The following is a 22,762-nucleotide window of genomic DNA, read 5'->3' as shown; positions in this document are numbered from 1 at the left end:
CCGTAGGAACTTCGAGGGAAAAAGACGTAAATGGATGCCCTCACGATGAAGGTTAATTCACAGACTTTGACAGCTAAAAAAACCTGAGTTTACAAAAAATTGAATTCATTTCCAAAAAATGTATTTTTAAGGTTACAGTAATTACTAATTGCTTATTTCTATCATCGTCTATGTGCACGAACCCTTGCGGGCTCTGACGATCCAACTTCCTCTTAAACGTCACCCCGTTACTTTTCTTTTTCCCTTCGAATTCCCCTCAAGGGTGTCGTCTCTTACAGCTTCTCGTTCCTAATGCATTACCGTGTCCCATTGTCCCGAGGGCTAAAGGAAACTGTGAAAAACTCTACTGTCACAGCGGATGCTTCTATTTTAACAGTGAATATTCACGTTTACAGAAAGATGGAAACGTTTTGTTCGATAAGTCTAACAAAATCATGAGGGTCAAGCAACCATATTTTCATTGTTGGAGAATTCCAGCACAATTGGAACAAGATTTCGTCCTGAATGCAACGAAAATGTGAGTAAATACGTTTTGACATAATAAAATATTTGTTGGCTCACGATTGGGTGATTGACTGCACAATTATAAAGCAGCAAGCGACCAAATTTGTGGCTGAAATTTTTTCACTCAACGTTTCTGCATACCCCTGCACATTTGGACGAGTCAATGCTATCGTTTCATCACTTTTCCAACTTTCACTAACTTTCGTGTCCTTGTGAGACTCCCTAAGGATGTTTTGCCCACAGCCCTCCTTTCGAATGCATTACCATATGCCATTTGCATGAAGATCAGAGGGAAGCTGTGACAAACCCCGGCGGACACAGAGTGATATTTTTTTTTCTAAATTTCAGCTAGTCAACGATCATCACAGCTAGTTAACGAAAAATATTCATTCCAATAACGCACTGTAAAATTTTCAATATTTTGCTGAATTTTCAGTTTTATAATGGTAAATATTGCAGATAATGATATTTACGGTACGTATACTAAAATTTACAAAACGTTTAGTGAATTTTACGGTGCATCACGGTTAAATGTCTTTGCCCTAACGTAGGCATCGATCACTCGTTTTCGAATTTCGTAGCACACTGAAACGGTGATTCACACACTTCCACAAAGGGCTGAGTACATAAAAAGAATGGGGAAATAAGCCGATATGGCGACAAGATACCCCTAGTATGTCCCCAGTAGAGCCGCATCCTAGCGTAAACATTCCTATGGAAATGTTTACGGTGCAGCGCGGTAAAATTCATTGTAACGTTAAAATTTACTAAATACTCCGGCAAAAGTTTCTGCTGTGAACAACGAATATTTATAGGAAAATTCAATTTCTTTCCTTTAATAATATCATGAACTGCAGCTCGTCACCGCACTATCGTTAGTGGACGGCAATTTTCCAAATTTAATTATATCTCCGTGTATTTCTAATGTATTTCTATGTCGTCGTATTTCTGATATATGGGGAATACTCGAGATTATAAAATAAAGATGTTTGTGCTAGAATCAAAGCAGTAAAACAATCGATAGCGAAAATTTGGAATGATTCCTTATCGAAAATAAGTGTGGGCCGGAACCATCATTTCTGAGAACAGCTCCATGCCATATATTTCAAGAAAATAAATGACTCAATATCCTCAACTGTACAACGTTTTAGCTATCAACTCACGAGCTCCTCACCATTTACATTTCAAAATATTCTTCGATGTAGTAAAAGCACACGTATACACGCGTTTGGATATTCGGGCCAACGTAACCCAAAGAATACGAAGTTTTTCGTCGAGCATATACAGAGATACAGGCGTCCGTTGAAGTGTCCATCTCACCACCCTCGTCCAGCATCCTATCCTTCTTTCTCGCAGCTGTGCGTATCTCTATCCACCTCCGTAACCCTCGCAGCTTTTCTCGGGATATCGGTGGTTCTCTTTTCCACCCTCTTTTTCGCGAGAAAAGCGGCGAAACTAAGGGGAAATTGACCGGTGATTCAGTGGTTCTCAATATCCACATTGTTCCTAATTCTTTATAAAAATTAACGATTATTTTGTCGTCTTAAATACCATCGTAACTTCTCATTCCTAAAACAATCAACTTTTACTAGTTTCCTAGTGGAATATCGAATGAGACCGTTTCACTTTCACGTGGTCATCTTTTGTCAACGGACGCGGTTTTTTCACTCGAAGGGTTTCGTCCCTAAAACTATAAATATGATAATTTTCCGTTCAGCATATTGAAAAAACAAAATATTTACTCGTAGCTCTGTGAAAAATGAAATTCGTGCGATCTTCCCGGAAGACCCAAGATTTTTCGATCGAATTCGATTAAAATTCAAGTAAGAATTCAGCTTACGAGTTTAAGGATATTTGGTACAGGCGATACAATGTTGCCATGCTAAATCATTCTAAAAACATAAAAAATTTCAAAATGATCAGAATTTTATAAAATTTGGTGAACATATTCTTTAGTGCCAAATTTGACGATACAAATCTTTTAAGATTTTTCTTCTGTACAGTTATCGAGTAATTGATCACTAAAGTTCACGTGTATAAGCATAGCGTTTCCATATATATAGGTATACATTCCGGGCATAAGAAATCTGCTTTAATGCGTAATTACTCGATAGCTAAGCAGAAGAAAATTTTGAAAAAAATTGTGTTTTCGAACTTGATGTTGAAGAACATTATCACCAATTTCTGATTATTTAGACTTTTGTACCATACGTCCTTAATAAATCACAAGATCATTCCATCATGAAACTTCTCAGATTCTTGTCCATTGGGTTCGGAAAAGCTGGACAATTATTCTGGCAATTTGTCCTGAATGCCATAAATGACCTAAGTCTATACGTATTGGAGGGGCACTATTTGTACATTACGCCGCAAGTAGATGAACATCCGGCCTCGTACAGCGACTTCGTACACGACGCTAGCAAACCATGTTCTACCTCTCCCTTCTTCTTTGCCCCACCCCAATTACGGTAATGGACCCAGAGATGCTTTTATCGTGGTGATGGTAATGGTGGAAGTGCGCGTTTATATACCGTACACAGGAGACATCTGGGTACGTATTTACCACCTGAAGCTCGTATTCTATGTATATACAATACCGCATGTCACAAGTACCATGATCATCAAGGTTCATAAACATCGTTGAAAGAAAAAAAAAAAAAAACAAAAAATAGAAAACCAACGAAGGTTTCGTATGGTTGTTACTTCTTGTCTGAAATGCCATGTAATTTTGACCATTCATGGAGAGACTCTTATTCGGGAAATTACTATATTTTCATTGTAGCATCGGCCCACATCGGCATAATCAGAAGATTAACTATCTTCGTTGTCAGATAAGTAATCAAATGATTAAGTTTATTGTTAAATTCAACGAAATCACGTCGCATTTTGACTGTGTTGAAAAAGAAAAAAAATTCAGTTGGACTGGTGGATGAACTTTTCGACCGAAAGGCTCTTCCTGTAATGTATAATTCAAGAATTTTCCTACACTGGTCCATTTGGAGGGAAAATACAATCTTGAATTCAGTGAGACTGTAATTTCGTATCGAACGTATTCAGCTTAATTTTAATGGGCAGGTTATATTTATTTAGTCGTAATTAAAATAGACGTAATTTAATATTCCACAAAACAAGAGTGAACGAAGTGGGAATGGGAACGTTATCGGTATGCATTGAATAAAAAATATACAATATTCGTAGGGTGTTTGGAGTAAAAAATGACGATTACATAAATCCGCGACAAACGGAACGGGGAAAACTTTCAATGACTTATGGCATCGCCCGGGGGGCCGGAGTATGAGATAATTAAAAGGGTTTTTTCGAACCCTTTGCCCAACGGCATGTTAATCGTACTCGCAGGGTGGCAGCGAAGGGTGTTTTGGCTGGACAACGCGTTAGGTCGCGATCGAAGAGTAGAAGAGAGAGAAAGGCTGAGCGCGATATAATGAAAGAGATAAAGAAAGAGCGGGGAGGAAAGAAGCGAGGGAAGAAAAAGGATAACCCAAAATGTTAGAGGGGCGAGAGAGAGAGAGAGAGAGAGAGAGGAGAGTTGAAAAGCGAGTGAGAAAGTGAGTCAGAACGCAATGTCCGGCCTGGTCCATTCGAGGCGGAGATACGAGTATTGATCTAGAAAGCTGTGAGAGGAAACCCTCCACGAGCACACGACGACGACGACGACGACGCCGCACCTCCTTCGTCTCCTTTGCCACACGCATAGCGCCTCTCTCCCCCTCTCGTCTTCTCCTCTTCCTGCTTCTTCGCGCGTCGTCCAGGAACAACCACTACGTGATCGCAAAAGCTTTCCTGTGAGGGGTCGAAACAGGGGGAGATCTTGCTTGACCGAGGGGAGAGCACAGCACCGCCAAGCCAACGTCGCAACCCTCGCACGATAGGGAAAGGAGTGAGTGGTCGAGATGTTGGCATATTACTGCGGAGGAAATGATAGTCGCTCTACTGTAAATTCGAATATTTCGCTCGAATCAAAATTTTGTAACAGCCTCGTAGCTTTTTCCGCACAAACTCCCTCGAACGATCATTCACTCTCAAGTATTAAGCTTCTATTTTTAAACAAAAGCCTCAAAAACGTGTACTTTTTTGTACATTCTCAAAATCCAAGAAAACGAGAACGTAGTTACTTTTATCCGATTCGGAAACACTGAAACATTCTAAATTATTCATTTCCAAAGTTCTTTGAGTCCTCTGTACTGCGACGTCCGTCTATAAAATGCGAGTCTCGGCTTAAAAGGAAAAAGTAAAGCATTGCGGCGTTGATACAACAAAGATTCGATCGAATCCCTCCTCGTCGTAATAGAGTTTAGAATAATTCAGACCAGAAGTTTGTCAAATAAAAATTTTGTGACCCTTTTTATCCACTGAACCGCATTAACCCCGACTCAGTTTTATGCTACAGAGGAGAGCTATCCAGGAGGCATGGTGGGATAGCCAGAGTCCGGCATTCCCTCCTTTTTCTGTGCTCTTGCTCTTCACTTCAGCGTATATTCTTTGGGAGGAGAGCGGCGGTGCTACCCCTAAAGTTATATACGCACGGTCACTCGCTCGCGGCTGCTTTCCTCCATCGAAGCAGTCGCTATCCGCGTACATGTGTGGAGACATATATCTGCACACAGACATTCGCACGCATCTATGTACGCAGTCCTTCCTCGTCCTTTTCGTCGTCGTGTGGCTCTAAGATATACTCGACAGTGTATCTCAACTTTGGGATCGTAAGAATGTCTCTTGAAATTCAAGATAAATGAGCTACGAGAACGAAGAAACGTGGCGTTACTTCGTCCAAGTTTCAAGTCTTTCCCTTACGAAATATTGTTTCCATCGTTTATCAATTGGTCTGCCGGTGCTGGCTCACACGAAAGCTCTGACATTTCGGCTACCATGAGAACATGCTGAGACATTCAACGAGGGGGGTTCCTAGTATATATCAAACTTCGTTATTTCTGCACGTGTATGCGAATATACGTACCTTTATAAATATATAACGTACCTATGTAAACAGGCTTTATATATTTGCGTGACCATACAGACACGTTCGCATTGGAGCATGTACACGCAAATGTGTTAGTTTTCCACATAAACGTCTGAATACTCCGACGCACGGATCTGTAGACATATATCAGATATGTATATATAATTTCGTCACGTACGAATTTCTTGAAGGCCACAATCCGCCATCTTGGTTAAATTGACCAAGAGGCTCTTCCGTTCCCTTTGATATTACAAGCCGAATTGAAAAGATTCGACGTTCTGGAATGGAGGTTGTTGGAAAGGAAAATTATCAGTTTTTAGTTTGTTGGGAAAGGGAAAGTAATAAGAGAAGGCGCATTAATTTCTTTCGTTATCTTCGTGGTATTATGGGATTGGAGCTTGAGAGCTGATTTCTTACTCTCGAAAGTATAGGGAGGAAGAAAAATGATGCAGAGTCAAGAACCTACCCCACGCACCATCGGTCATCTCTCCCGGTTAGGCATACCGAGAGACTGCGTGGCATTTTTGCCCCGGAGAGCCTCCTTTTTCCCTAGCCTTATACCCTCCCTCCCCCAGGCCTTCCGACCTGACACAAGGCGTCTCACCGTCCCTGTCCATTGGAAGTTTGGCTTATCGTGATGGGGGAAGCCAAAATATAGATATTTCACTCCGGGAAAATTCGTCTCGAGAAATCACATCATTATTGTTATATCAGGTGTTTCGAGTGACGGATTAAGGGTTCAGGGGCAGTGGTCTTCGCTATTGAGACTCGAAATAGCATTGAGTACTGGGAGGGAACATTATTTACAGAATTGTTTGAATGGAACATCGTCACAATATACTTTTGATCCCTTCTCGATCAATCTGTCCTGCTGGTCAACACTAATCGCGATCTTCGATTGATGAACTCTTTCGAAAAAATTTGACGCGGTGAAGAATTATCACGGAATACTCATAAGAAATACGAGCACGAATAATAGTAACGAAAATTATGATTGTGGAAAAGATTTCGTGACGGCATAAATAAGAGTTCGTGTCCAGGTAATTTTGTTCGAATATTAACTGCAAAGCAATTCTTTCTGAGCTTATGTCCTACTGTGGTAATCGAAAAATATTTTTCAGCCGTTACGCGATAGATTCGTACTTTCAGATGATTTTGAAACAAGGAAAATAAGCCTGAAAATAGTTTCAATTTATGTGGAATAACCTATATATATAGTATTTGCCAACTGAGATCAGCCGGGTAGAGAAAGAGAGTGAGCGGCGCCCCAGTCCCCGAGACTTTGACCCACATCATATCGCTCGTTTTTGCTTCTCCTCGCGCGCCTACCTCACCCCCTTCCTCCCATCTTCTTTCACCTCTTACCCTCATAAGATCCGAGCTCCTTCGCAACCCTCCCGAGACTATTATCTTAATCCTATACATCCGCTTTAAGACGTTCGCCTTGCTCTCCCTCGTGCCATCTAACTTTTACTCGCACTTCTTTCTCTCACTCTCTCTCGCTCTTTTCCTCCTGCTCTCCTTCCGCCTCCTTCGATCTTTCCTCCAGCTTCTTCCTTTTCTCTTTCGCTTCACGTTTTCTCCTCGGGACGGAGAGAGCGAGGACGCCCGGGCGTTTTCCCTTTCCGAGAGGGTTGTGCCACGACCTCAGGTTCGAGGGCACTCGCTGCTTCCCCACGTCGAAGAAAAAGACCGAGAGAGAAAAGAGAGGCAACTATAGCCATGATCCTTACCATCCCTTCGCTCGCTTTTCCTTGCTCTATGTATGCCGTATGACTTTCACCGGGCCAATAACCCCGATCGCTAGCTATGTGCTTCGTCTAAAGTATATCTTCAAAAAAATCGTTTTTATGCACAGCACCATCAAAGTAGGAAAAACTATTCGCATTCGGAGCGAGTATAATTATTTCGTACGAAACTTTTGTCGATATCTGCTGACAAAAACACTGCCGGATTATTTTTTAAGGACCATCATTTTTGTTGAGGTTGCCAGGCACGAGAATTTCAAGCTGCGAGTACATTTTTGAAAATATAACGCAGTTTTCTACGTTTTTTGTTAATAATTTGGAACCCTATTGAAAGTATGAATGCAAATGTACGTTACTATGTAAATATCATTATATTTTCCACTGCTGTAAACATCGCAGTATTCGTGGATATCAGTCGACTCGTGTATACGTGTATAAGGAGGCATAACTCTTGAAGGGGGAACGAGAAAATAGTTCTCGATACTGAGAAAGATGTAGAGATCCTCTCGTTAAATTCACCCGGTTCGTTTGGATCCCCGTGGACGTGTTTCATCCCTTTTTCCTCTTCGTTTTTCACGGAAAATCTAGGAGCTCTCGTACTCGCTCATTCACCAAGCTCCACCGCGTTCTTTGTCTTTGTCGATAACTCTGCTGGATCCTGCGATCTTTATCTCAATCGTTCCATCGTTCGACGACTGCCGACGGAACGGTTGAACGCACCAGAGGTATCTTTGGGTGGTCCATCTTCTACGTATATGTGTGTATGTATACGCAGATGTGAGTGCGAGCGTGTGTCCGTGTATTTGTGTACTTAAAGCCGACACTGACACAGGAACGAATGGCTGGTATTGCAAAAAATTGCTAATTAATTTGACATTTCAAGAGCCCGAAACTTATGTGCCTACATCCGAAGACTAAATTCGATTTATTTTATCAAATATTTCGGCGGTTATGTCATCTTTCTCGATCGATGAATTCCTCCCAGTTCCAAAGGAATTTTCAACTGTTACGTGTCCCGCACATGCGTATACGCGGACGAGATCACCGAGCTCTTTCATTTTACTCGCGGTTGCGCATTTTTTCAATGCGTTCAAAAGTATACTCGTCGATTTCTGGGTTTCATACTTACAGGTTCAAATTAAAGACACAGCTATAAAAACGGCAAGGCGTGTTCGTATACATGACCTTTGTTCCTGCACAAGACGCGCGTGTGCGGAGACGAATAAATTAAATTAACATATCTCGAGTCCGCAACATGAGACAAAATAAAAGCGCTGCAGCGTGAGAACGTGCATGGCGACGCAGCAGAGTTTCGCGTATGGACAACCTATTTATTTAAATATACGAGAAAGTTATAATAAAATGATGCGCGTAAAATTGAGCGTAAACGTGAAAATTAATGGTAAATAAACTTTAGAAATTTTGTAAATTTGCTTAATCGTTTTCATCGATTTTTCTTCGAGTGTACGGAAAGTTTATCCGGGAGGAATATAAAATGGATATTTCATCGTCTCAAATATAAAGATTTTTCGACATATTTTCGGGTGACATCACCGGAAGCTTTATTTTTGTGTTTTGTATAATTATAATTTGCCGATGTGACGAACTTTCTCAAAGTTTATTCGTGAATCACGAGGTATCAAAATTCTGCCTTGTTTCCTAACATATAAATACATTTCAGATACTTTTTAAATGCCGAAAGACATTCGAAGAATTATCGCTGCTTAGTTCCGCCCCTTATCCTTTCTTCACGTCACGCATACACACGCACACACACTTTTTTATCTTCTTCTTTTTCTTCTTTTCGACTACAAATTTATTAGCTCTCGGATCGAGAGAAACTAAGAAGATATAAAAAAAATCGGTTCTTCTCACGGTCAATATCTGAGCAGCTTATACGAAACTACTATAGACTGCACTCTTTTTACGATCGACTTCATTTCGGCAATGCAAAAAACGTTAAAAAAACACAGACAAGTATGCGAATATAATCGTGAATCAGCAATCAAGAGTTTCTGCGGTGACTCAACGAAGTACAGTTGAAAAACTATCCGCATTTATTGTCAAAAACAAAGACCAGCTACAAAACCAAAAATTCCTAATCCTCTTTTTTTTTTTTTCCCCCAGTTATACTTCCGAGATAATTTTATGAATAACTATATATGGAAACAAAAAAATACTTCAGCACCCAAACTGTTTCCAAACCTTTTCTTTGTTCCGGTTCGAAAAGATTCCCAGTCTTCCCAGTCGGCAAGATAGCACTGAGGAATCATTTTGAATTTTGGGATAGACATGGACGATACTTTGTGTTGATTAAATTCTAAATTATTAATAAAATTAATAAACAGCATCCGTAGTAAATTTTTTTCACGTTATAAACCTTTCCGCGGCTCGAATACCGTACAGAATTTTTCACAATTGATTCGTAACAAAATTATAAATAAAATAATTCAAAATTTTGCCCCGTAGACGCCCCGGAACTGTGCTTATCGTTACCAGGGGACCTTAAACTATAATTTACCGCAAAAAAAAGCTGGCCTTCACCGTACTTTATCGAACGTTCGAACTACTTTAACTGCCAAATTTCATTTGCTGCTCCCAAATTGATCCACCAAATTAGTAATACGACACAAACGATTGAATCGATGAAAATATCAATTAACATCTGCATGCCCTACAAATATGCATTCAGTTAGCAATTGAGGAATGAGAGTTTGGTCAATAGGCATTTTCCATCGAAGGTATGTCGTAATATGTCACAGAAAAGAGGCAAGGTCATGATTGCCATTGATATTATATGGCATACAAGTTCAAGGATAGTGGGTCCACGAGGGATGCTGTGAAGACAAATCGTCATAAAAAGTAAAAGGACCATCTTTCATATGTCTCGAGTAGACGATGAGAATGACTGTGTGTATAGAGTCTCTTGTGCTCGGATCTCGACAGGGTCAAAGTTATCGTTGTGGGGCTAGTGGAGCGAGGGTAAAGAGGAATCCCGTCGCACGATAGCTTCCGCATTAGAAAAGAGAGCGCTATATACTAGTCGCACTGTCTGGAATACACTCAAACCACTAAAATCGATTAGTAGTTATTCAGTGGAATCTAAAAATAGGTGGAAAGTGATTTGAAAGGCGGTTGATGAATGTAAATTGAGTAAGTAAAAGAATAAATAAGGGTTTTCGTTGATCGATTAATTCGATCTTGTCAGTTGGATCAATGCATATTCCCATGTGAGAAAAACATCTCGAAAAAACCGTGCAACATTGGATTAGCCTCAGCGCCGGTTCAAAGACATGCGAATGGTGGGTGACCGACATTTCTGCGGTTTGAGGATTCTTGGAATGCTCGGTGAGGATGAGAATACAATGTCAACGAACGGAATTACTGTCCCGAAAGAAAAATCGTCCGAAGTACCGCGACACGTTTGAAGAGATACGCGTGATTTGGTTACACGATCGCAAATAGCGCAGCCAGAGGGCAGCACGAGAAGGCTCGTGCTAGATGTGAGATTAAAAATCTCCGAAAGGAAGATCGATTCGGTCGAGAGTGAAGGTGAAGAATGACGTGAGAGAAAAATCGCTGCACGGGTAGTCTATATTCCAACGTATTTCTGTATAACTATATACTGACATGCTCTGAAGTTCGAAGTAGGCGCTTAACAGAGAAAGTGTTTGTTTTACGGCGGCTATTCGTTCTCCGAGCGAGACGATCACCCGCTGCGTGAAATTAGCTCGGGCGGCTCTTTCACTGTCTTTTATGCTTAACTTGGATTTTTTATTCTTTTATTCTTCCTACGTGAGCCACGCTGAAAATACGTTGCAGTGTAACTCACATGAGCCTAAATCGCCTATTCATTTAATTGAATGAATAATTAAAGTCAATTCTCCATGGGCAACGAGCTTTTTGTAACTGCAGTTGTATTGATCCGTGTTTCATTTCTTCGAGAGGATATTCCGAATGAAATGGATTCAATGTCAATTAACGTGATCGATTCTTCTCTATTATTTGCTTTTTCTATCAATGAAAAATGTTGGCTGCTCGAGCACTAAAACGACCAATACGACAACGATAACAATCTCGAATAGACCTTCCGCCATCGTGTTTTATTTTTGTTTCAATAACGATTCTTCTGCGAACTATGGGCAATGAAACTTAATTGACTTCGGGGATGGCGCGTCAAAGCGAAAGAGCTTCAAAGTCTACCGATCCATCTCGTGAAAAAAGCATTGCGAAATAAATCCGCAAGCTACGCAGCTCGATGACCTCGAGAAATTGCGGCATTTTTAGTCCTCCACTTTTTCAACCTTTTTGTTGATGCTTTTGCCAAATAATTTAATTCGAATTTTTGGTCGAATAATGTCATGAAATTGTAAAAACGATGTACTCGGAATCTCGGGAAATGCATACACCGCTCAACAAAATAAATAATCAATGAGTAAATCAACAAAACAAATCTTGACCAAATGAATTTTGTTGGATCAATATTTCTTTGTACTAAGTGTTTGAATTTCATTTTTCTGTTCCGCTGAATAATTATCAAAGAAAAATAACTCAGTTAACTAAGTGAACTGAACTTTTCAACAGTTTCGTTGTGTTGTTCAGACAAAACGTTTGCACGTTTTTTACGAAGCCATTGTACAATAACAAAATATTCTGTTTGGCTCTGAGAATGCGAAAACATTTTTTTGCTTTTTTAGAAATTCATTCTGGACATAACAAAATATGCTATCGCGAGGATCAACCTTTTTGTTGTTTCAATAGCACGAATAACATAAATCGGAATATTTGGTGGCACAAAATCTTAATCAGCTCATTAAATATCCTGAAAAATCAACCAAATATCGACAGTTGAAGCAACAAAATGTTTTTTTGAGCCGTTTTTTCAAGATACAACCAAAGATGTGTACACCTCAACTGCGTCATAAAAACTACAAATAATCAATAGAAGCGTCAAAATAAATGTTGACCAAATGAATTTTGTTGGATCAACAAATTTTTTGATTCTGAAAAATAAATTTCTACTCGCGTACTTCATTCGTCAACAAAACTTTCGCATGGATAAATAAAATTTAATATTGCAGCGTTTTCGATAAGTTTTTCGAATGTCTGCCAAAGAAGGTTTAAGAAAATTGTCCATAAAACCGAAACTTGAATATTTATTAAACAATTTAACATTCTCGGTCGTGCTCATCTTTCTATACACGAGCAAGATTTATGGATTCAACGTTATGAATAAATATTTCTGTCACACATAATTTTCTCGCGGCATTATACCCGCGTGCGATGTTTGCCGACTTCGGCCCGTTTTAGTAATGCGCTAACGAGAGTGCTCGAGTGGGTCCCTCGCGGTTTCTAGGGTAGACGAGACTCGAGAGCAACGATTTCGTCTCGTGGGCTCGCGATTCTTGTGACGTGGTGCGAGCAGCGTGTATGTATATTTAACATGGTGTGTTACCGGTACGGAGTGAGCGAGCGCCAATTCGCACAGAAACTTCGCGATTACAAGTTTAAGGTAGCCTCTCCTGTGGCATCGGTGAAACGCGCCGCCTTTTAGACTCCGCGGACTCTCGTAAAATTATCCGTCATAAAATTGTGATTTACGTCGGCGTTCTTGGAAAGCGGATCGGTTAAGAGCTCACAGTGACGCCTCGCGACCACGGCAAAACTACGACGTTTCGTTGCTGCTTCTACGCTCGACTGACCTTTCAAACGATAATTATTATTTTTCCCGAAATCTCCAGCCTCAATCGCTCACCCACCGACTCCGATCCCTCGCACCGGACGCTCCGCCGTTTTTCTTTACTTCGAATAACCCCATTTCTTCCTTCCCTGTGATTAGGAGGTCACTGAAACTTGTGATATTTAATCGTCAGTCAATGGCCACTGAGTCAACCGTACAATTCTCTCAAATATATGAATCAATGCATATTCAATTGTATGGAAAGTGGTCGAACGATGTTCCATTGTAAATTTTACCGTTCAGCTCGATAATATCAACCTTCATAACGGTACCATAATTCACAGCTTTTTCCAATGGACCTTAACACTTTTCGTACCAACGATCAATACCCACCAGTCATTTTGGACTTCAGAATGTGCCTTGACCTCCGAGTCGTCCGTTACCACTTCGAGCTCAGTGCCACTGCGGCATAATCGTGCGTTAAAGTCTACCAACGCACTCGGACCGGACTTGGAAATATTCTACGACGTAGATGAGTGAATAAGAAAAAGGGCGCGTACATTTCGAAAGTACGAGGGAAGCAGCGATGGAAAACGTTTGAGTAAAGGAAATGCCACCTCGGGGACAGAGCGTTGAAACGTGGAATGGCGGTATCACGTGGCGCGGAGAAGCGAGGGTGAATTTTTCGATTTCGTTGGCACGCCGAGACGCGACGAAGAAGATCCTCGTACTCAAGATCGAGCACCTTCTATGTACCTGATATGTACACACATATTATGTATATGAGTGGGTGAAAGTGAAATAGGCGGATCAAGATAACACACGAGCACAGATTTCATGCCCTTCTGACGCTCCGACATCGCAGTTTTTTTCGCATACACACTTCCCTGTATACACAGTCATACGCCTAGCAAAGGATATGAAAGTGCTCTGGAGACACGTATAGGACGTAAACGCAAAGTAGAACGCACGACACCCGTGAGTAGTCGTAAAACGAAACTGTAAAACTGAGGGAGAGATTCGTAGTGAGTTAACGTGCATGTGCGTGGGTGTATGTGTACCAGACTCCAGTAACCAACGATGCTTGTCCTATACCGAAGGACTCTTGTGAACTAGTACCAATTTTCTGCGCGACTTTGGCCTCGACCAGCTTACTAAACAGCTTTCGGTTCGTCGTTTTTTTTATTAAATTAGTAGTTCGATCACTCTCGATGGGCTCTCTTCTTACGAACATAATTATTTTCCTTTTCTTCTGTGAGTGAGTCCTGAGAAATTGCACCGGAGCTGCACTCATGGGTGGCCAAAAAGTTGATGAAGACGACTTGTTTTTTTATTTTTTTATTTTTTTATTTTTTTTAATTTTCATTTTACTGAGAAATCTAACATCCGCGATGATTGTTGGTGTAATTTTTAGGTTGGGAACATAAATGTTGTCGAGCGCGTTTGCGTTAGACATAGAAACATGCGGCAACATGATCAAACGAAATTTATACTTGGGAAATAATTTAGAAACTTAGTGAATAGTCGGATTGAAGTATTAAAAAAAAAGTAAGGTTTCTTGTCGGAGTTCACGATAGTGGATATCTCTTTCTCCCTTACTATGAAGTTCTGAGGTTTTTCAGATGAAAAGTGTGTATAGAGTTTTCATGAGTCGACATTCTTGGAGAGATTTTTTTTACAAATCATCGAGGAAAGAATTCACTCAGCGATGCTTTACCATTGCAGCAGACCGAGTTGAGAAATTGAAACACGACGAAAAAATTTGTGATCCAGGCGAAGGTTATGGGTTCGAGCTTATACATTTTGTGAAGGTTTCCTGCATTTCTCTCTCCTCCTTCCTTCTCTTCCTCCCTTCACGTTTTCCCCTTGTACAGAAAGTGCTTGGCGGGGCTTTTAGAAAATTCAATTTTGCCATGCTTTATGTCCGTCAAGTGTGTTGAACTGGTGAAAGAATATTAGAAACGAACACATTTTATTAAGGTGGTTTACGGCTTCGGCTGTGCACGTCCGCACCCCTATTCCTTATTTTATGTGATAGAATAGTGGGAACTGTAATTGGCCGTTGAAGAGTTATTGGCGATTTCTTTAGCCGATCAATTTTTGCGAATGAACTAATTTTGGTGAAAAATTATCCTCGGAGAACTTGATCGCTACAGGTGATTCGATGACGTACAAATAAAAAAAAAAAAAAAAAAATTCGTATTCAAAGTAGAAACTTGAACATTTTTTCGAATAAATGTTCAATAAATGAAGTTTTCTTTTCCAATGCTTCATCAGTTTTTCTTGTCAACGCACCGTTCTTCGAATTTGCGTTCTCTCACTTCGTTTGGGCTTGAGATTATTTTTGAATTTCAATCACGCACAGTCGGCGTGTACACGAACTTCGAATTAATGAAAACAGTCGATAAATTATCACCGTAGTGAAAACCCCAGAATTTGAAAGGCTTCGAGTCTTTGGCCATCTCTTGTTCCCTTTTTTGACAACTGGCGGTAATTGAGCGCTCCACTTTACCATATTTTTTGCTTCGACCTTTGACGACTGCAGCTCATGTTTTTTCTGTCCTGAAAAACAGAAACAATTAAATCGAAGAAATTAGAGATCAGAGGATATCCATATTGAATGTCGAACTCGATATAAAATGCCCCACTATCTGGAACTTCGGGAGTTCGTTTGAGCAGAATTTTGAACGACTTGAGCACATTGTCGTTCACTCTGATATCGTGACTTTCTTGTTTTCAGAGTCGAAGCTCAATATTTTCAACACTGATTTGTTTGCGATTACTTTTTATTTCTATATTTAATGTCAATCGATTATCGTGTAAAACTTATTGGAAAAAATGAGATGCTTATTTTAGAGCAACAGAAGTGTACTTATTAGTAAGCCCATTCCACAAGTAAACGATTTAGTGACGAGTACCCAAATGATTATTGATGAGAATAAACGTGAGATGTAGCGAAGTGGGATTAATTAAAGGACACCAAGCAATTGAAATATACGAAAAATTTATTTACATAAAAACATGAAATATGACGTACCCAATAGTAATTCAACTATTGCGCGTGTAGCTTTATTTCCTTCGAATGACACTGAACGCTTTTGAATTTTGTCCGATATTGATCGTCGTGGACGAGCCACGTGAAAAAAAAGATAATTATTGTCACGATTCCCTAAATTCAACGGGATTCGGTGAGCTGAATAAACTCGTGAGAATCTATGCCCAGTCAAAGTGTTTATCCGTGAATATTCATTTTAGAGAAATTGTATACAAGCTGAATTAGAGGATGAAAAATATATTTAAAAAAAAAAAAAAAAACATTTGATTCGCTCGGGATACAAATGAAAGCACTTTAAATTTCTTTTCAATTTTCATTTATTTTTTTTTTACTCATAATTTAGTCGATCGAAAGTATTTGTTGAAATTTTAATATAAAAAGGATCACTGCGTTAGTGTGATCGTCGTTCGTACTCAACGGAAATCATATATAATTTCAATGAAAATCAATTCTTCGCTATTATTTATAAATAGTGTGTTTATATTAATCCATCGCAATATTATTCAATAGTAATGTTTGTTCCTTTCTTCGTAGTACCATTCGTTACAATATTTACATAATCATACGTACAACTTAGGACAGTAAGGATTTCATCTCAATTTTAATCGCTCTCTCTCTCTCTCTCTCTCTTTCTCTCTCTTGAACGTAAATGATAATAAAAATATGTCGTTTACTATCGATCAAATAGAATTTCGATCAACTCGATTATTTTGCCAATTGCACTAATCGTCTGCTCAATGGCAAAGAGCGGACGTGAACTCATTAATTACCTAAATTTCGTTTTTCGAATTTCGACAAATTTCTTTTCCTTCATTCACTTACGGCCAATAACAGCTCACTTTGAAAAATTCAATCCCCGATCCGAATAATCGATCGCCTTAAATACATTGACATTCGCGCAACTGATAATCCATGAACTCGCAGTGATTTTTTATAATAATGAAAATGCATCTGTCAACCTCGATCTTACTCGATAATGTGACCAATATTAACAATATTGCAGATCAACAGGGTAGACATGATGAGTTGAAATTGTAAACTATCTAGTCACAATGATTTACGCGATTAAGACTTTTTCTACATAATATTCATACAAAAACATCTTCGACATACGTTGTGTGGTATATTTGTATTAACGCGCATTTTTATTATGTGTATCCGTGTGGATTCGAATTTCATAATTTCCGAATGTCTTCGTTAGTGAATTTCCTTTTAGTTTTACAAATCGAGAATTCGTATCCCTGCCTAGTGGCCATAAATGCCAGAAATTTTTAGTTGCCATAAATGATTTTTTTTGTTGTCGTACGACATTTTTTCGAAACAATGATTTTCAGGAAGCTTGTACAACTCAAAATTACATTGTTCCAAAAAAAAAAAAAAAAAAAAACAACCAGAAAAGTACAATATGCCCTTGGACTTTTCGTTGACGAGCTGAAGCGAATCGTGTCGATAAAAATTGTGATACAAAGACTGTCGCTCCTCGGGCTGGTGCGTGAGAAATTGAAGAATTTTATCCGCTTCGTTATTGAAATGCTTAAGAACAACGTTTCCCTTTCTGTAGAGTTTTGTTATTTCACATTTTTTTTTCATACATGTATATCGTTATCAAAAAATGGCATTGACGAGATCTGAGTTATCGATGATAGCGGATGAAGTAATTGCAGATCCGATAATTCGAATCACATGCGTTAGAGAAGTAATGAAAATGAAACAAAAAAAAAAACGAAAACGAACAAAAAAACCCAAAGAAGATTACAACGTACATTGAGGTCCACGTATATCGTAAGTTAATTCTAGCATCGCTCCGGCCTCATCGGGCATCAAATGTACGACGTAACATACGAGATTACATTAATTACTGGATTTTAGGAGGGTGACAGGGTTGTGAACATATATATATATATGCGTATAAATCGATATACACATGCATTCAATTATTTTTCAGTATCGTAAAGTGAACGTCACAGTGTAAATGTCCGTATAGAAAAGCACCTTGATTACAAAACTTGTTTTAAGCGTTGAAAAATATGCAAAACTTAGCAGGCCTAACTGTTCAATCGTTACCGATCGTTATACTCAGTTACTGAAGTTCAATCATCACAATTGGTGGATGATTATATTATCCAACTTCACTCGTAAACGCGCATCAGACTGCAGTTTTGTATCGCTCGTTGCTAATTTACTTTTTGTGCGTACGTTTCACCTCGTTTTTATTCGTAGAGCTTCTTAAATACGAATTTACTTCATTGAATTTTTTTGTTATTTATTTTTATTTTCGGACAACTCGCATATTCAGCCACAAACGGTAATATCGATTCGAACGATCGTCGCATAAGCTGGCTTACGATTTACGTATCACATCTTCAATATGTGCGGCAGTAATTCTTACAGGCTAAAGTTTCTAAGATTTTTGTTTTTCTGCTACTCTCCGCGCGACCGGAGAATCTCATTCTCCTCGTCGCATTCTTATTCTTCCCATTCATCAGTAGAGATCCCTCTTTCCTTTCTGCGTTTTAAATATACTATGTGTATATATATTTGTGTATATATATATATATATATAAACCTGTATCATTCACAACGAAGATATCAGCGGTGAGGTCAAATACTGAGATTTGAAAAATCGCCTTCCGTTTATTTGTTCGTATTAAACGATTCTAGTGACAACGAAGTAATGGATTGGCGTCGTGTTAAAAATCTTGTGCGTTACAAATGTATAAGGCGTCACAATCCATGGCCCATGCCAATTTTCAGCGTTGAGCACAAAGATTTTCTTTCGATTTGTATGAAGCTGAATGACTCGAGTGATTATTGGCTCCTTCGTTGGTTGAGTGATTTTGAAGTAATTCACTTCTGAGCACGTACGCAGCTTAATGCTTGAATCCTTCAACGATCTTAAAAAGTCTCGTAATGCTCGATATCAAAGTTTATAATGCTATAAATTTTATCTTGTAAAACGACTTCTCAAAGTTTGTATTATCAAGCTTACAAAATGATTTTACTTCGTAGACAAATAGATGTCGTCACTAAGAAATGCTTAACCGTCGTTTGATTCCATCTGCGATTGATAAAATGGTTACTTTTTTTTTCATCGAAGTCGAAAAAATACTGCAACCACTGGAAAAATGCACTTGGAGTTTTTCGTTGATTATTTGCGTGATGAGGAGCTCGTTGTTGCATGTATTGATCGGTAATGATTTTCATTCAACATCATGTGGTAGGAGTAATGAATTTTTCAAGGCTCAATACACGTTCGACCTGGTATTCCATCCGCTGACGCTTCCTTAATTTACGGCAATATATATTTCGTACGATCGACAAACACAGACATGGACAGTGATACCATAAGGTGTCGCGGTGCTTCGACTCAAACGCACCAAAATCTCAACACCCATAACACGATAAATGTTACGAGTGATAAAAGCCGAAAAAAGGTGAATAAACGTGAATAAAAATCACGATTCCGTCACTGAAAAATCGTCGAATATCTCAATTGTAGCGTTTTATGATCCTTTTAGTCCAGCTATGAAATTCCTCAAGAAACACGACAGACTTATCTCTGTCGTTTGGTTCCTTTATCAGATACATTTAGATCAAAAGTGCATTTCAACTGAAATTTGAAAAAAGGGCGAAATTCCAATCGTTCTTATTCCGTTCGTAAGTTTCGACGGGAATAATAATTTAAAAAATGCAAAAAAAGAATCAGCAATACGTTCGTACCCGGAGTAGAAATAAGCGAAGAATCGTATCAGAGTTTTACGACGTTCTTGTCCGAGTCCTCTAAAATTGGTTGGCCATTAATGAACCCAGAATCGAATTTCACTCCGGGTGTTTATTTTCGCATTAACCGACGGACGAGATCAAATCGAAGCACTATTGCCCCTTTATTCCCCTCTCCCTTTTGAATCCTTCGTTACTTCCACCATCCACAGAAACAGCAGTACCATCGTCTTTCGGTAGGAGGCTGAATTATCTGCTATTGTCAGTGCATCGCTCGCGTCGTCAAGTGTGTAGTTTCAGCTCTTTTTGGCGGCGGCGGCGGGGGTCTCCGTTTGCTCGCAATAGCATTAGCAATGTTCATACTACAATTTTCATCGGCGAATCTGACGGAGTTTTGGCGCGTTGGGCTCGTTGCGTATTCGACAGGTGCGTTAGGATCCGTAGCGTAAACGTTTTCGTAAAGGTTGTCCGAGCCGTAGTGCTCTTGTACCCAGTTGGAAACGTTGGTTTCCCGATAATCGGCAATGGCTGGTGGTGGATCCCGGAAGCCCAAAACTTCGTGAGGCGTCGTGGTCGAGTCGAGTTTGCACTTTTGCGCAACCTGCCATTTTTTTCTCATGACTCGTTGGAGGTCCTTGAGAAAGTCACCTGGAGGAGCCTGCTCCGAAGCAGCTAATTTTTTGGGCGAGGTTAGCCTCGTGCTGTCCGAGCGTCTGGGTGGCATCGGTTTCCTCTGTGGGAGAGCGGGACTTCCGGGTTCCTGTTGGGGCGGTAAGTTGAAAGAAATCTTTTTCCCTGTGCCGGTTTTCGATTTCGGGGAAGTTGGTGGTTCTTGGATGGTGACCCTCCGCTGGGGCTGGGGACTCGCGGTTGCCTTCAACTCGGCGAGGTAGGGAGGTGCCGCGTAATGACCCGAGTTCTGCTTCAGTGCGCTTCTTCTGACCGTATCCATGTTAGGATTGGCGCGTATCGATTGGCCGCCGTAGATCGGTTCGTTCTTCGAATTTTGTCGGACTAGCTGAGGATTAGTATTTTGTTGGGATTGTTGTGCTTGCAACTGTTGATGCTGTTGGGTGCCGTAAGCTGGCGGTGGTACGAACGGCGGTGGCGTCACGAAGTTGGGGGAGCTCGGTGCGCACGTTGGCGTACTGGCGTTCGAGCCTGGATACGAGTTGTGGGGTGACGTGGAGTTTCTCATGTTGTTCGTGTATATTTGATTGTTTTGTAGTGCGACGTTTGGACTCTGTGAGCCGTTCGTTGCATTGGAACACGCGTAAATCTGATTGTTCGTATTAGTTTTGACGGGTGTGTGAGTTGGGGTGGATTCGGGTGACATGGAATTCGTGGGAGTCGATTGTTTGGGCCTCGCCCGCCTGATGGTTCCGGTTTCACCGACCAGTGGACTCGGCGGCGGTGGTAACGAAGCTAAACTGAGACAGGAACCACTGAGATCGGTCGTGTTGCACATCGACAATTCACCGGGTGCGGGTGGTGGTGGAAGGGAGTCCAGGGACAGATTAGATCTGAACATCTCGGGCGGAGGTGGGGGCAGAGGTTCGCCATCGGATTCTGTTTCCTCGGTGACACGAGGTGGCGAGGGTGGTGGCGGCAACGAGGTGATGGAGTCCATCATGCACGGCTGCACTGGGCTCGTTGGCGTTTTGGGTTCTTGGCTTTCCGTTCTGCTGTAGCCCATCGGACTGACTCTTTCTCTGACCGGTGTACCCGGTGGTACCGGACTCACGGGTGTGGCATTTCCCGACCTGTGGTGCCTCTTCAAGGTGCCTGAGCTGTCCGAGTCCGTGCCGCTTCTCCGGCGACTATGTCGCCTGGTGAGTGTACCCGATCCGGAGCTCGTTGGACTTGGACAGGAATCCGGCTCGTCTCGTACCGTTTCACCGACTTCTTTAAGCTGTCTCGTTATCGAAGTTAACGGAAGCTTCGGATTCATCGATGGCTTGCGCTTTATCGTGCCGGTTGGAAATTCACCGCATTCGAAGGCAACTTCGCAGCTGCTAGGCGCACCGTCCGACAAACAGCCGCTGGAACTCGAACTACTCGCTCTGCTGAGTCTCCCGTCGTTGCTGTAGCTCTGTCGCTGCTCCGCACTGTTGTAACTCTGTCGTTGACTCTCGTACTGCCTCCCGTTCATCTCTGTCGTACCATTGTGTCTATTCATTTCCGCGTACTGTCTCGCATTCTCGCTAGTCGTGTTGTACTGCGTTTGCGAAGTTGGTGGCACGGCTATCGAGCTCACCGAGCACGATCTCGCGTGTGCCAACAAATCGAGATCCTCTTGGGCTAACTCGTCGACGAGAGTACGATAATTCTCCATCAATTGCCTACCGTATTTTGCTACCCTGATTCCCGCCATCCATCTGTCCAGCGAATTGCTATCCTCCGCACATAAAAATTTTATATACTTGGTCGATTTCGGCTGCTGCAGACGCGGATGCTTCACCGCGAAACAACAGTCCGTCGGTGCTTTGTATTTTTTCTTCCAACCAACCCCGTGATATACTTGGTTAACGTCGAACGTTGCTAGACACACGAGATCTCGGGCTGTTCGTGCCTTCTCCTTTGGCCAGTAATAAAGCCCCGAGGCACGCAGTATGAAGTGATACTTTTTCCAACCCTTTTTCCCGTCTGACTTTAGGTACAGGGGTCCTTCAACCTACAAATAAATATGATAACATTAATGAGAGGTGAACAAAGAAATAACGGAAGAGTAGTAGTGTCAACGAATTTTTAGTGGAACATCCTCATTCCAATAATTGACTCGAAAAACTACAAAAATCTAAGTTTTTTATAGAATTTTGCCATTGGTTAAATTGTGCAAAACATTTAAAGTTATCTGCTCCAAGTTTGAACGATGTTCTAATTCTTGTGGAACTATCGCAAGCCCGTTCTGCCTTCAGCTTCAACTTTTTCTTTCTTAATCCGCTGGTATTGCTGTGCCAGCTCATCGGGGTAAAATATTTTTTGGCACAAGGCCCAATCAACAAACACGTTGGAAAGTTTCGCATGAATCACCAGCCTACTTCCGTACTCAGCCATGAAAAACAGACTTCTCGATG

At 40.8% G+C, this 22,762-nt stretch overlaps 1 protein-coding gene across 6 annotated transcripts in view; it reads right to left on the bottom strand.

Annotated features, from left to right (window-relative positions):
- Positions 1-15,897: 15,897 nt before the first annotated feature.
- pico overlaps positions 15,898-22,762 on the bottom strand; it is a 156,334-nt gene continuing 149,469 nt past the window's right edge. For 5 of the 6 annotated variants that reach the window (XM_043414760.1, XM_043414564.1, XM_043414681.1 and 2 more), the window contains one exon: positions 15,898-22,359. In XM_043414760.1, coding sequence (XP_043270695.1) covers positions 19,948-22,359 — 2,412 coding nt within the window. In that variant the 3' untranslated portion in view covers positions 15,898-19,947. The remainder of the gene's footprint in view (positions 22,360-22,762) is intronic. The other variant, XR_006260358.1, reaches the window with a different exon arrangement.

This window comes from Venturia canescens, chromosome 1 (genome assembly GCF_019457755.1).
Source record: "Venturia canescens isolate UGA chromosome 1, ASM1945775v1, whole genome shotgun sequence".
Classification (NCBI taxonomy): Eukaryota; Metazoa; Arthropoda; class Insecta; order Hymenoptera; family Ichneumonidae; genus Venturia; species Venturia canescens.
This window is presented reverse-complemented; position numbering and strand designations above follow the sequence as displayed.